We start from the raw sequence: 14,892 nt of genomic DNA, 5'->3' as shown, positions 1-14,892 counted from the left end.
TGTCTTATTTATTTATTTATCTTTTTTATGTTTTAGTCTTTTATTTATCTAGTTTTTAATTTTTATCATAAATCATGTCAATGAAATTTATGGAGTAATTTGAGCATTAATTAAAGATGATCTCGGCAATTAAAACTAAAACACAATCTCTTCAAATATTAAAGGAATATTGAAAAGAAATCAAATTAGGAAATCTAAGTCAGATTTAATTTGAAAATTTTTAAGGGATTCTAAAAATTAAGGAAAATCGAGACAATTTTAGAAATTAATTAAACTGATTTTAAAGAGAATAAAAAATCAATTTAGTGTATAATCAGATCTACAATCCTTTCCATTTAATGCAAATCCCTAAAATTCCTAGTAAAAGATCCTATATAAACACCATCAACCACACACACAAAAAAAAAGGGAGAAATGAAGAAAACACGAGCAAAAGAGACCATCTAAAGTCCACATGCTTCAAACTTGGTGTATACCAAACCATTTTGCCATGAAATTTCAAAGATGCAGTGTAGTAGCATGGAAGACAAAATGTTGAATAGTTAACCAAAAATTAAATTAACTAGGCCTTGATTCTTGCCAGCCAAGACTTGGAATAGGCTTGAAGTTTGTCCTAGAATAATTTTGGGTGTGCCTCCATCTATTAAGGTATTTTTCTTATTTTGTTTATTTGTAAATTTATTCATATATTGCACTTTTTTTTAATCTTTTATGTATGTTTAAAATAAAATTTAAAGACTGTGAGTTAAAAATAATATTTTTTTAATAAATTCATGAGTTTTATCAAATTATTAAAAAAAATTTATAGGTTTAGAATTTTTTATAAATTCTATCAAAGTATTGAAGAATTTCATAATATAATTTTTTTAATAATAATAAAATTTTCAATCCTACCTAGCTATTAAAAGATTTAAATCTTGAATTAAATCTTATTAAATTATTGGAGGACTTGATGAATTTTTTAAAATAATAATAATAAAATTTTTAATCCTACCAAACTATTGGAGGATAAAAATTGAATTAAATCTTACCTAAATATTAGAGGATTGAATGAATTACTTGTAAAAATATAATAACAATAAATTTTTTCAATCCTACCAAACTATTAAAGAATTTAAATATTGAATTGGATCTTACTAAACTATTGAAAGGTTTAATAAATTTTCTTAAAATAAATTTCATACATAATTTTACAATAAATTCTTACCAAACTATTGGTATATCTATATCAAAGTAAATCTTATCAAACTATTGAAAGATTTTACTAATTATTTTTTTAAATAAAATACATTAATGGATCCGACAATGGAGTCTCTTCAGAGTGGAACACTAGTTTATATGAATACTCCTAAAGTGAGAAAATTATCTTAAATTACTACTAAACTATTGAAGTAATTTTAGGATCAATTTTTTATAATTAAATTATTTGAAAAATTACAAAAATATTTTAAGGCTTGGATAACTTAAAATCAAATTTATACCATTCTTTGAATGGACATTGTGAGAGTGTTATAACATTCCTTATGTTTAACCGTATTCTTAAACCCAAAATCTGATTTCGTAGATTAAAATCTACCATTTAAAAATATCTAAGTCAAGCTTGGAACCTCTTTAAAATGAGATAAATTCAGTTAGGTGACCAATCACATTTACATAAAACAAGATTATTTGTGACTCTTTAAGTCTATGTCTAGTGGTAGATTCACAAATTTATACGATACAACACTTATCATCCTCAGTCTTATGGACGCACTAATATTGTAAATCAATGCATGGAAACATACCTGAGATGCATGGTAAATGAAACTCCTAGGGAATGGACAAGATGGCTATCTTTAGCAAAATGGTGGTATAATATCAACATCATTCAACTATCAACTCGACTTCTTATGAGGTGGTGTATGGGCAACCTCCTCCACTAGATTTGCCATACATAGAAGGAGATTCAATTGTAGAGATAGTAAATAAGAACTTACAAGTCAGAGAGTCTGCAATCAAAATGATGAAGTTTTACTTGTGCAGAGCTCGAACGAGGATGAAGAACATGGGTGATAAAAAGAGGAGTGACAGAGATTTCAGGGTAGGAGATCTGGTATATGTTAAGTTGCAACCTTATAGACAGCAAACAGTGAAGAACAGGAGCTGTAACAAACTTGTTGCTAAATATTTTGGACCCTATAGTCTTGGAGAAGATTGTTCGGGTTGCATAAAAGCTACAGTTGCCTAGTAATTCCAAAATCCATCCCACATATCATGTTTCACAATTAAAGAAACATGTTGGCAACTAAATGGTGCAATCCAGTTTACCTGCTGTGGATGGTGATAGATCGATGGTGAACAAGCCAACTAAGATGTTGGCTAGAAGAATGGTTAAAAGGGGAAACAGAGCCGTTACTGAAGTATTGGTTGAATGGACGAATTCTTTTCCAGAAGATGCTACTTGGGAGTTGCCGTTCGAATTGCAAAAGAAGTATCCTGCATTTTATCCTTGAGGACAAGGATCCTTTCCATGGAAGGAGCACTGTTGTAGACCAAAAAACAATTGAACTCGATTTAGACTATAAAGGGCTAAAAATGCGGATCTAAATTAAAAAAAAAAAAATCTACACTATATAGTATTACCTAGACCTAAATAAAAGGGCAAATCTATTAAAAAAATCGAAAGTAATAAAAATTAAAGTATAGACAAGTTTTGACTATATAGGGCTAAAAATGTCGACCTTTTGATTAGAAAATAAACTCATTAAAGAGATTGAAACACGTATGTTCTTTAAAATTTTCATTGAATGATCTAAAAATTTAAGTTGAATGTATAGTTTCGAATATATGTCATCAAAATAGACTTTTTACCTTTAATTGGTTTAATGCACGAATAGACTTTTTTGAGTTTAGGGTAAAGTCTACAAACGTAATCAATCATTTAGATCAGATAGTTTAATTTAAAAGATCGTCATTTGTAAATATGAATAAATTATCAAAGATAGGATGTTATATCTTGAAGTTTGCTGAAACTATATGCATCTTAAAATCATTAAATTTTGATCGAGATTAAAATATTTTGTTATAAGTTAAAATACTAAAAGAACCTTTAAACTTTATCATTTTATTTAAATAAATTTTTATATTTTTAATTGTACTTAAATAAGTCTTTATTTTTTTATTTATATTCAAGTATGCCCTTCTTTCAAATAAAAAAAATTAATTTATGTTAAGGGATTATTAAGTACAAATTAAAAGATAAAAGTTAAAAGATTAATTCATATATACTTATGAGCTTTTTCTTTTTCTCACTTAATGCATATTGCCCTTTATCCCAATCCATTTCAAGAACTAATTAATAAGCATGCAATAAAACTTGCTATAAAGGTAAGTGAAGGAATAGTTTTCTTGATTATAGTAAAGGGAAAAATTAAGGCTTAAATTATGTTTATGGACATAAGCTTGGGCATGCCTACAGCCAACGGGTGCCAAGTCAAAACATGCAAACCTTGGAGTTCACCTTTTCTTATTAAGGATTGGTTGGCTTATTTCAAAGCCATTATTAATTTTTTTATAGCTAGAAAATACAAACAACTTAGTGTACAACAATTTTTTTTTTATACAAATGAGTTCATAATTTAAGGATAAAAGAAGAGGCTCTGATATTTAAATTCTAAACATATTAAATGTTATTTTTTAAAATTAATTACATAAATAAATTAAATTTAACCTTGAATTTAACCTAAAATTACAAACATGCGCTAAAAAATAATGCAATAATAAACCACCCTAAATATATATATGTAGATATATATATATATATCTACATATATATATATATATAATGCAGTTAAGTGGGATTAACGTTCCCATGCCCAAAATTTCTATCATGTCTTCCCGAGTGCATGCCCTAGTTTGACCATAATTCACTCAATTAATCCTATATTTACCATTATAATGGAAAAATATAGAAGTCAAATAATTTAATTTGATATATGGAACCCGAATTGGTTGTATCAACAAATGTGTCAATTTTTTTATAAACTAGAAGAAACTAATATTAGCATTACTCAATCCACAACTAATATATATTTATAGCATTAATTTGAGTAGAAAAAAATTTTTGTCAATTTACTTTATAAATAGAAAGTGATAACGTTGTTGGTTAGTATAGAAATAGAGGACTATGAAAAAAAAAAAAAAAAAAAAAGCAAAACAAAACAAAACAAAACAAAACAAACGAACGAACGAACGAACAAACAAACAAACAAAAAAGGAACTTTTGAAAACGAGCTGATAGGCCATTGCTACGCGAAAATTATTAATTTGTAGAAGTAAAAGATGATCAGTTGATAAGCCCTGGGAAATTATAGCCAAAGACCAACTTTAAACGTTTGAAAGCCACGATTTTCCTTGCTCCTTTCTTGGCGCACAACCTTGTCCTTGAACATATATATATATTAAACGGCTCTTTTAGAGTTTTAAAGCTTTTTATGAGGTATTTGATTTGTAAATTTTTGGATTTTAAGAAAATAAATGATTTCTTGTCCAGAAAATTAATGCTCAAGTATTAGACAAATTCTTATCCAAGAAACTGAGTTTTTATCCAAAAAATTAATGGTGAAATAAGATTAGTGGTACAAATGATACTAATACTCAAGTAGCAGTCGAGTTCTTGCTTAGGAAATTAATGCTTAATTTTGTTTCAAACTCGAACTTGAGAATTAAAACTCGAGACAAATTTTGAATCAAGCTCAAACTTGAGCCTGAATTTCTCACTATATTAGCTCGATTTAATTCAATTACATCCCTAGAAGAGCTACTTGTAATAAGCACTAAAACACAATTTGGCAGTTTCGAGCAGACGGGTAATACAGATATAAACTGGTCTATCTGCACTAATAATCAAAGAATGCCAAGAATATTTTCTGGTGTATTTACAGGTTTCGACGGCTTTTTTAGAGTATATCAGACGGTGATAGAAGATGCGGCAGTCGCAGCAGGCAAGTTCTTGTCCAGAAAACTAATGGTGGAGATGAGATACTTGTCCTTAGCACTCAAACACAATTTGGCAATTTCTATCAGTTTCGAGCAGACGAGTAATACATGTTCGTTTATCTGCACAAACAAAAGAAAACTCAAAGTAGTGTTATCAGGAACATACAATGTGGGTTGGATATCGCGCCTCGCATGCACTACCATTGATGGCACAATAAGAATTTCTTTGATTTCTATGAGGTCAAGCTAAGATTAAGAAAATCAGGTTAGTTACTGAAAAAGATGATAGAGGAAACTACCTTGAAAGATGATACTATGCAGTTGCAAGCTTCGAGCGACATGTTTCCACGGGCAGCCTAGTCCAGCATAACAAGTCAGCCATAGAAAGGATAAAATGGCCTATCGATTAAATACCAGAAAATTTTTGAAAATATGTTTACCTGGGAAGGCTCTCGCTCAATAACATCAACAAGATTTTCAAGAACAGATGCCGCCAATGAGATAAGTTCATGCACATAAGATGAATTGCCAAAGAATAACAAATCGTTGCCCATAACCTACCAAAAAAATGGAACACATTGAGCCTTATTTTAGATGACATCGAATCTATATTACAGAATGTAAGGTTTTCAGGTTTAGAGAATCAGTTTGATGCCTGTTTCAATTATTCAGACCAAATCATACGAAGGATGAAGTTTCAAAACTCCTAAAATGGGAAACCCATTAAATAGAAGATAAGTTTAAGGACCTCAGGATGAAATGCGTGATATGGGAGCCTCCCTTGAGAAAGTGTGGCTGATAAGGAAACTATTGCACAGAATATTCTCGTCTTCATTCTTGGTGACCTAAAAAATGCTTAATCACATTAGATAACAGAACAAATGATACTGAAAAGAATATTTGTTTATTGGGAAATTTTTTAGCATTTAAGATGCAATAGAAGGGCTTACCATGACTGGGAATGAATGATCGATAATATGCTCTTTGGAATATGCAAAATTCCTACTTCAGGATTATCTAAATAAGTAAAAATAATCAGACACTATCCATTTATTAAAGTAACATTTTAGTTGAAATTGGGACCAGAGGACTCGATAAATTGTAAGAGTTAAATTCACACAAGGATATGGCGTTCGGACCAATGTATGAAACAGAAAATGCAGAATGTAAATATTTCCTTGGGAATATTCAACTACAATATTTCTCTAAAAGACTTGTTCCTTTTGTCCTACACAGAGTATAATTTATAAGTTTGTCATAACTGTTAGAAAATTTGATTAAGAATCAGCAAAACTGAACAAATAATTCATTGATTAGACAACAAAAGCTATTGTTTCAAGAGTATGCATAGCAAAAATCATGTGTGCAACTGTTAATCAGACTGGTATTTGAATGCAACATTCAAATATAAGATATAGAATTTGAGTTGCCGTTTCCACATAGATTGAATGGCAGTTGACAGAAAGTTCAGTATGCAATAAATCAATGTATGACCTGGAACCATGATTAAGAGGCTGCATAATTTTCGAATGGAGGAAAGTATCCCATCAGAGTCAACTGCTGCTCGAGAGCCTAAAATACAATATCGCTAATGAATTACATAAAATTTTAAATTATTATTATATCAAATGTGAAAAGACACAAAAGAATGCTAAAAAGACTACCTTCCATCCGATCAAAACTCTGTAAACAGTCAAGTGCTGAATCTATCAGTCCATCAGAATGAGAAACTAAACCACCTAACAGTGCAACCTAATATATAGCCATATGAATGAGCCAGATTCATAGTTAAGTCAACATACTAGATAAACTTTATTAGAGAAAGGGAACATTACCTCAGCAGTCTCAAGATAAAGATGTAATTGCTTGATGTGACCCGAAATAGAAGGAATTGTGACTTCACTAAATGCCATGCAGGACTTTACAAAACTGAGATGCTTTTTACCATCTTTAAGAGCTTTAGTTGCTAAAAAATTGCTAGAATGAACAAGAATTTCCTGCAAGAATAAATGAAAAATCAAATGCTGAATAACAAACCGAAGGGAAGTTTATGGAAATCAATAAGAATCTGATTTACTAATGAAATAATGGAATAATATCTTTAACAAACACATGAACAAGTAGTGACGATTCCTTTACAGCCAATGCCATGACAGCACTCTAGCTCCCCATCTGAGAAAACCAATGCAACGGTTTCACACTTTAATATTTATACATTAAGTTGTGGCCTCAGTTTAAAATTAGCTGACTGCTGCTTCATCAACTATTTGTTAATCCAATGTGCCATTTTCTCGTGATAAGTAAGTTTGAATGAAACAAACGCATTCCTTATAAATCCTTCCGCCACACATTATCTCCATTAACAAAATGATTAACAAAATCAAATCAGAGAGAGAAAGATAACAGTATACCTTAAGTTCAATTATGCTGCTAAAGGCCCCACGACATTCCACGAGAAATGCTAAATGCTGTTCATACTCTGTCCCATGGTCTACCTAAAAATGAAGCAATGACAACATCGACAGATGACATTGATAGTCAAAAGTAACTCAAAACCTACAAGAGCGTAACAGACAAGAAAACCAAAAACATACCATACGGACAAAGTGGGAAATCAGCCGTGCTTGCTGTTGGTTATCATCATTTTTCTTGTTTGCAATATCAATATCATTATGTAATTCCTGTGAAATTTCAAAAATTAACTGTATGGATGTTGGATCACGTACATAACCATTCCTGCCCAAAAACTCAAGCATAAGATACAACTCAAGCTGGATGTGGCACTATTCAAACACAAAACACAAATACTCTGCACCAATAAACAAAAGGAAAAAGAATACAGATCAACGCTACAAGCAACTTAACAAATATCAACAGAAGACACTCATTAACGAGGTTTTCAAAATCTCTTTTAGTTGTTGAAAGTTTTATACAACCCCCACGCTGACAAACTGATGCAAGATAAAAACCCGGTAAAGTCTATAGGAGAAGGGGCAAGGACAGCAATGCAAATATTATAATATGGCAAAATTCTAAAGCTGAACTAGCTCAGCTAGCTAGCATTTGTATGCTGAAACCTAAGTAAAAAACCATACTACTTAAGGAGAATGTTGCTTGCTGCCACTTAATAAAGGCCCTATCCATCATGCTAGGACATTATGAAGATGCTGGCTCCCTTCTACTCCGTCTATGGCAGCGCTGCCTATCATAACTTGTTTCAATAACTTGAATCAATGTAGCCTGCAGGTCAGACCTACTTAGAACACAGCCACCTAATTGTCAGAAGGCATATGAAGGCCAGCCTTAGTAACGGTGTTTCTAGAATTTTATGTATTGGGCTGCTTTGATTGTCACATTATGAGAGAACTAATCATTGTTAATACCTATGAAATAAAGATGATATTTCAAAAGCTTTGCATTCTGGAAAAATAGAAAGCTCAAGCAACTTCACGTACATATGACTAAAATGTTCCAAAGGATGCATAACCTATACACTTCGCCTAGTGCTGATGCTATTTTTAACATGCAATGTAGCCATTGCAAGAGCTCAGCAACTCACAAAAACAAACAAAAATATTCAGGTAACACACACATGCTTAGCTAGCATGGTTTTCACTAAGATATTATATTACAAGTCAATAGTGAATAAAAACCAGTCCAAGAGTCATACACATGCAGTGGCAGGCCACAGATTACGATAGATCAAGGCAAGTAAGGGATAGCCCAAGACAGTAATAAATAGCAACAAAAAGATAAGGCCTTAGCTACATTAGTCAGGACCAAAAGACAAACTAATTAAATTTACCTTGTAGCCATATCAAGTATATGCATATTGACAATGCTACGAGAGCTCCCATGCATCAAATCTAAGATCTGAAGGAAATGGTTCTACAAAATAACGAATTGCAGCCACTCTTCATCAGTGTGTGACAATATAGTTTTGTAATTGAGTTAAGGTATGCTACACAAACATAAAACAACTGAAGTGTTACTATTTCTCAGCAAATTTATAGGGCAAGTTAAGTTGATGGAGGGGAAGGGGGAGGGTAACAAACCAAGGATGAAGAATGTCTAACATAGAAATTTGTTCAAAAGATTACCAAAGAAAACACATCTTCCAAGTCCTCAAAATGAGAAAGAACCTTCACCAAGATGGATTGCAAGCCTGCTAGTTCATCTTCAGCAATCACTTGATCACATGCTAACTCTGAAATCCCTTCCAAAATAGTCTTTAGATGGCCATCCTGGCATAATCAATGGATTGGGAGAAAATATATCTATTATAGCAAATGAATGCCAAATATGAAACTGTTCAAAACAGGGAAAGAAATGTTATTGGGCAAGCACATTAAATACAAGTCCAAATCACACACCATTTATATGAAGAATTTTTACCATGGTTCTGCTACAACTGAGGATTTGCATCTATCATGAAAATTGAAATTCGTAATTTCATTTCCCCTTAAATTTTCTTGCCCAAGTCAGAACTTTTTTGCAGCATGTAACACATACTCAAATGCAAACCCCAGCAAGTTTGCCATTAACTTTGAGTGAAGCAACAGGATGACGAAGACGTGAAGATTCATAATTTCTAGGAAGTATAGCATTGGAATATTATCTTTAAACTTTTAATGCGCTGAGAAGTTTGCAACCATTTTGACATGAAACTGTCAAAATTTCTTCATCAGTGCCACAAAGAGAAAAGGACATTATTGATAAGGAGAAGGCCAGAAGGGCACAATTAAAGAACAGGTCCATTTTGGGGCCCAGGGGAAGAAGTTCCCAAGGGAATCAGCACTACAAGAATTTACAGTTTATTAAGCATTAAAAAGGCAATGCCAAAGAAAATGCTGCCTATCAATAATATAGTGAAGAGCACCTCGACAATTACCATCTGATTTTGAAGAACAATATCAAGATAAGCATCTATAACCTTCAGGTACTCATCAAGCCCACATTGAGAAACCACCTGACATTGCAGAATAAATACACCAAGAAAATAAACATAACCAATATTGAATGTGTGGTTTATTGGCAAAAGGTGTTCAATATGGAAAAACAGAAAGGAAAATGTTTACGTTAGAAAAACATGAGACTAATTTATGAAAGTAAAGGAAGATACAAGAATGGTAAAATAACAAGAGAAGCAAATTCCAAACATAGAGTGAGGAAACAGAAAACAGTGCATACCAGAATAACTTCATTGACAATATCATCTACGGAGCCAATTTGAGATATCTGTTCACACAGCCTAAGCCCAAGCAATCTGTAATTCAAACACTGCTCCAACAAACAAGAATATCAGTAAAGATTCAAATAAGGCGTATCAGGACCAAAAATAAATAAAAAGAGCAAAGTGAAGGATAAGGCAACAAAGAGAACTATTTGCTCTAAAATGGTTGCAAAGGCTTGTGGCACAAGTCTCCTCATCATATTAAAGTACCTGATCATAGGAGTAATCATTGCTGCACTTAATAAGATGAAGGATATCCACAGCATGAGAGCTGACGACATCAGTCGGAAGTTCCTTCAGTAAATGATGAAGAACAATTGAGACACATGATGAACCACCAAACAATTCCTCCTGACTTCTCCCTATTCCAAGCTCCACAAGTACTTTGCCCACCCGCATCTTTCAAAAGACAATGTAAACATTGTAAAATCAGTGAATCACAAAGAAAAATTAATTCATGGAACAGCAACAATTCAGAGTAGATAAACCTTGTCACTAACCAATGGTGACAAGAACAGTGAATTTGAAGCAATATATCCAAAAAATTCCTATACAAGTTTCATAATCCAAAATCAGCATTCCAAAGTTCTGGTCAACAACTTTTGGCTTTTACCACCAGAATGTCTTCTATTAGCCATTAATGAAATAAGAACTGACAGAATTTAATTTGCTGAAAATGAAATTAGAACCTAGACATGCAGATGCTCTGAGAAAAATATTATTGCCACATGAAACCCCAATTACTGACCAGAGATGCATTATTGAATATGCATTTCATAATAAACTCAATAGCTGGTTCCATCAGACTGACAAGTGAGCTTTTGCTGTCAGCCAAACAGCCATGTGCGGTTTCCTTTGCTGATGATATTTGTGTAAATATAAGTTTGATGTCATTAACACATGTAATTAGATATCCTGCAACAACAGTACCAAACAAGTCATGCCAACAAATAAATAGAAATTAGAATATGAAAAGCAAAACAAGATTGAGCCAAAGCCAGTCCATACTATGTCCTCAGTCTGATTAAAGATAATCTGATAATTATAGAAGCAATATGCTAAATATGCTCACACAAAGGGATCATTTATCAACACAAGAAAATCTGTGTGTAAATAAAAGTACAAACCTACCTGTATCATAGAAGGGCAACTTCTGTGCACGATGGGCAATATACAGGCGACAATAGGCAGATGCTAATGGATCTGCTAACCCTCTTGTCATCATAACAAGGCGCTGAAGAGACTCTGCTGGTTGTTCAGTCAGAAAACGCCAGCAAGGCAAAATAGCAAGCTCCAAATAACTGAAATACAATATCAAATTGCCATCCAGTAAAAATCATGCTTACAAGCAAGAAAGAGACACAAAGAGGAAGAAAAGGTAACTTTATATTACAATTTACAATACAAAAGAGAAAAACTAAAGGATAAAAGTAAATGCCAAATAGAAACAGCAAGCAAACAAAATTAAGCAAAACTGGAAAGAAAAGAACAATATTGCATCACCAGCATCCCTTAGAATTATTAAAGCACTAAAAGAAAAAAGAGAATACAAAATGAACCTCACATGCGTGGAAGAAGTTCTCGGATGGAACCAACCTTGCAAAACCAATTATAGCAAGTTTCTTTGGCATCAATACAAACATCACTTGCTCTGAAATTCTCTGTTATAAATCCAGAAAAAGTTTCAGTAAAACCATCCAGTTGCTACAGTGAAGAAAATACTGACAATCTACTGTAAACTATGGGTTAAACCAACAGTCAATCAAAAAGCTGAAAGTAAGATTGCAAGCACTCAAAGATAAATGACTATAGTGCTTTGTTCCCTAATTTGTATTAAAAACTAAAAACACCAGTGTATTAGTCCTTGGATCAGTAAACATGGAAAGCAACTAGGAAATAGAGAATAAGAATGTTCAAACAGATTAACAACATACGAACCTGGTAACGAGCAAAATTTGGTTCCATCTTCAGCAAACTCAGCTTTTTGCCTGATGCGTTCCCATACCACGTTCCCAACCATGTCCAATACATCTGTAGTAAGGACAAACAATGTTGGATAAAAATTTGAAACTGATGTATCCATTAGAAGTCTGGCAACCTGCAGAAAGGAGAACAAAATTTAAAAGCACATACCAGAAAGTTCCATATACAAGCAAGATAAAAGAATATCATTCCCAGACCTTTAATTTTCACATCAGATTGATATTAGTTGGCAAGCAACTCAACTTCATAAAGATAAAAGAGCATATTAAATATTTAACTACTTCATAGAAATGAAACAAGTGTAATCAAATTCTGAGACCACCTACTTGCAAGTGTGCTAGGTTTTAATAATCAAGTACCTCCAGAATTTAAGATTCTCATATGATTACCATCAATATAACTAATTGTATAACTTGGAGGGCTTTAGATAAAAACCTAGCCAACTATGCAGATATTTGGTCCTTTCTACACCTAGATTTTATTAGCATTAGACCTTTATAGACAACTTCAAAGATTTTACACGATCTTCATTGTGCCAAGCACCATTTATTTCTTCTTTCAGTTCATGTAATCGTGATACATATTCCCGCCATGTGATAACTTTGGCACCCTCTTCTGAAGATTTTTGTGGATCATTCAGTTCTTCCATATGCATGCTGGTTGAATACTTCTCATATGCTACAAATTAGATTCATCAATAGCTACAATCAGAATATAGTTCAAACTAAATGGGGAAAAAAATAAACAGTAACAGCATCATGCTGACTTGCTGACTGCTAATACCTAAAAGCATATGACTATCAATAAATAAATTGACAAAAACAAATTGAAACAAACAGAAACTTTCATACCTTTTCCACCTCTCACTATCATATTGGACATCTGTCAGAAGAAAAATGTCTCAAAGTCATGACCAAAAAAATAGAAAAATCAGGTGACAAGTGGTATAGTTTCAAAAATCTAATTATAAGACACATGAAGGGGAAACTTATGCAAGACACCAAATATTCACAACAAACTTCATACCAAAGAAAACAGATATTCCCCCATTGGCATTGGAATTTAAAAGCTCCACAACTGAATTCATATTCTTTCCATGTGTCAATTTAACTACAAATAAAAATATTAATATCAAACTACAACTATTATCCCATATACTCGTGCCGGAGTTTAAAAATCCACAAGCGGATTTAAACTACTTAACAACTACTTACACAGACAAGTGTTAATCATATAAACTCATTTCTGGCGATTTTAAACTCCACAAACGGTATATAGAATAAGAATTCATCAAATCAATAAAAGGTGACATAATTACTTAAACTGACACATGGCAAGTATATAGTAATCCAATTTTAAAATAATGCCACATAGCTAAATCTAAATTATTTGGTCATTTTTGTGCAAAGGATGATGGATAAGATAGGATGATAGTCATCCTATATTATGTTTGGTTTGTATCTAAAGCAAGGGATAAGATTACAAGGAGGATTAATCATCCTTTGGTATAGGATGATTCAATCTTCCCAAAGTGGAGAGGATTATTTTTAATTCATGGAATTGAAGTTATAGTTTCTATTATACCCCTAAAAATTATATCAATAATTTAAATTATAAAAACTTCGATAAAGAATAATTTTGACCAATAAATAAATTATCCTATCCTAATCCTTATTTAATCTAATCTTATTCATAATATTATCTTATCCTATCCTATTATAATCTTGTGTACCAAACACATCCGATTATCAAAATTAAAATATAAGTTCTAAACAAATTCAATGAACTTACAGAAGAAATTGAAATCATTTTGGAAACAGGAAATCTCTGCATTAAGAATCTCTTAAATGAGGTCCATTCTTTCATTTGAACTTGAGCAGAATCGTCGTTTCCATACGAACTACTCTCAGAATCTCGTCCATCGACGATTTTAACCGGTGCGTTAGAATCAGGTGCTCTAAGCGGATCGAAGAACTCCTCGTTATTTCGATTTTCGACGTTATCATCAACCTACGATGATATGTTCTTAAACTGTAATTAAAGGAAAGATAGAGAGAGATTGAATAAAAGAGGAAATACAAAGGAGAACTTGGACCTGGCGGAGGTGAGTCGGAGGAGAAGGGGAAGAGAGAGGGTGGATAGCGGCGCGTGATCGAGGAAGCGCGTGGGATTGTTCTTCTGCGATGTAGTTTCGAGCTCTGAACTCCATTTGAAATGCTTGCTCTCTCAGCTCAGCGGAGCCACTCTTCTTCTTCTTGCTCTTTTGATGCTTTCTCCTTGGAGTCCCTTCTTCGACCCAGCTAAAACGGCACCGTTTTGTCTACTTCTTCTGCCTCTTATACTTTTCGCTCACCTTTGAATGCCTTTAGGCCTTTAGCCCTTTCCTTTTCCTTTCTACATGGGCCTTTCTGGCCCTTTAAAGTTCCCAACGTTTTCTTTTTCTATTTTTTTATTTTTTTAATCCAACCAATGAAAAAATGAGCTAAATTTTAAATGTTTTTATAATTTGGTTATTTTTTATAATTTTTTTATTTTTCCAAAGCTATTATAAAGTAAAATCAATTAATTTCTCACCCATTTACTAATTTATTATTTTATTTTTTATTTTCTCATATTTTATCTTAAATGCAAGCAGTATCCATCTAACATGTAATAATCGTATAACACTTAAAAGTATTATCTACTAAATTTGAAATTTA

At 32.4% G+C, this 14,892-nt stretch overlaps 2 protein-coding genes across 9 annotated transcripts; one reads left to right on the top strand and one right to left on the bottom strand.

Moving 5' to 3' along the window:
• Nucleotides 1-2,044: 2,044 nt before the first annotated feature.
• Nucleotides 2,045-2,492, top strand: LOC149519119 (uncharacterized). The gene is made up of 2 exons (XM_089760211.1): nt 2,045-2,226; nt 2,303-2,492. The coding sequence occupies exons 1-2, from the start codon at nt 2,045-2,047 to the stop codon at nt 2,490-2,492; spliced, it is 372 nt and encodes a 123-aa protein (XP_089616337.1).
• A 2,226-nt stretch (nt 2,493-4,718) lies between these two features.
• LOC111287479 (uncharacterized) lies at nt 4,719-14,429 on the bottom strand. 8 transcript variants are annotated; one of them, XM_089759520.1, is made up of 23 exons: nt 14,289-14,429; nt 13,985-14,203; nt 13,045-13,075; nt 12,687-12,871; nt 12,149-12,308; nt 11,775-11,871; nt 11,342-11,511; nt 10,959-11,125; nt 10,421-10,609; nt 10,168-10,257; nt 9,857-9,946; nt 9,078-9,221; nt 8,783-8,865; nt 7,572-7,713; nt 7,389-7,472; nt 6,813-6,974; nt 6,642-6,729; nt 6,472-6,549; nt 5,928-5,994; nt 5,726-5,822; nt 5,418-5,534; nt 5,277-5,333; nt 4,719-5,097 (listed from the first exon to the last, which is right to left on the bottom strand). In XM_089759520.1, the coding sequence occupies exons 1-23, from the start codon at nt 14,400-14,402 to the stop codon at nt 4,948-4,950; spliced, it is 2,781 nt and encodes a 926-aa protein (XP_089615646.1). In that variant the 5' UTR covers nt 14,403-14,429; the 3' UTR covers nt 4,719-4,947. The 8 variants fall into 8 exon arrangements, 6 of the variants coding, with proteins under 6 accessions (XP_089615646.1, XP_022733807.2, XP_089615647.1 ...); XM_022878072.2 differs by having other exon boundaries at nt 9,869-9,946; XM_089759521.1 differs by having other exon boundaries at nt 12,714-12,871.
• Between the last annotated feature and the right edge of the window lie 463 nt (nt 14,430-14,892).

The sequence above is a fragment of the Durio zibethinus genome, chromosome 4, assembly GCF_047325235.1.
Source record: "Durio zibethinus cultivar Kanyao isolate XHJ-2024 chromosome 4, ASM4732523v1, whole genome shotgun sequence".
In the NCBI taxonomy this organism is placed as follows: Eukaryota; Viridiplantae; Streptophyta; class Magnoliopsida; order Malvales; family Malvaceae; genus Durio; species Durio zibethinus.
The sequence above is the reverse complement of the archived record's forward strand: the minus strand, read 5'-3'. Positions and strand labels throughout refer to the sequence as shown.

What these genes read in the sequence shown, in the direction of transcription:
- LOC149519119 (XM_089760211.1), top strand. Translation starts at nt 2,045, where the DNA reads ATGGGTGATAAAAAGAGGAGTGACAGAGATTTCAGGGTAGGAGATCTG. An exon ending in ATAAAAGCTACAGTTGCCTA is followed by an intron (nt 2,227 to 2,302) that starts GTAATTCCAAAA and finishes GGTGCAATCCAG; the next exon opens with TTTACCTGCTGTGGATGGTG.
- LOC111287479 (XM_089759520.1), bottom strand. Translation starts at nt 14,402, where the DNA reads ATGGAGTTCAGAGCTCGAAACTACATCGCAGAAGAACAATCCCACGCG. An exon ending in CAAATTTTGCTCGTTACCAG is followed by an intron (nt 11,872 to 12,148) that starts GTTCGTATGTTG and finishes GATTTATAACAG; the next exon opens with AGAATTTCAGAGCAAGTGAT. An exon ending in ATCATTCATTCCCAGTCATG is followed by an intron (nt 5,823 to 5,927) that starts GTAAGCCCTTCT and finishes AGCATTTTTTAG; the next exon opens with GTCACCAAGAATGAAGACGA.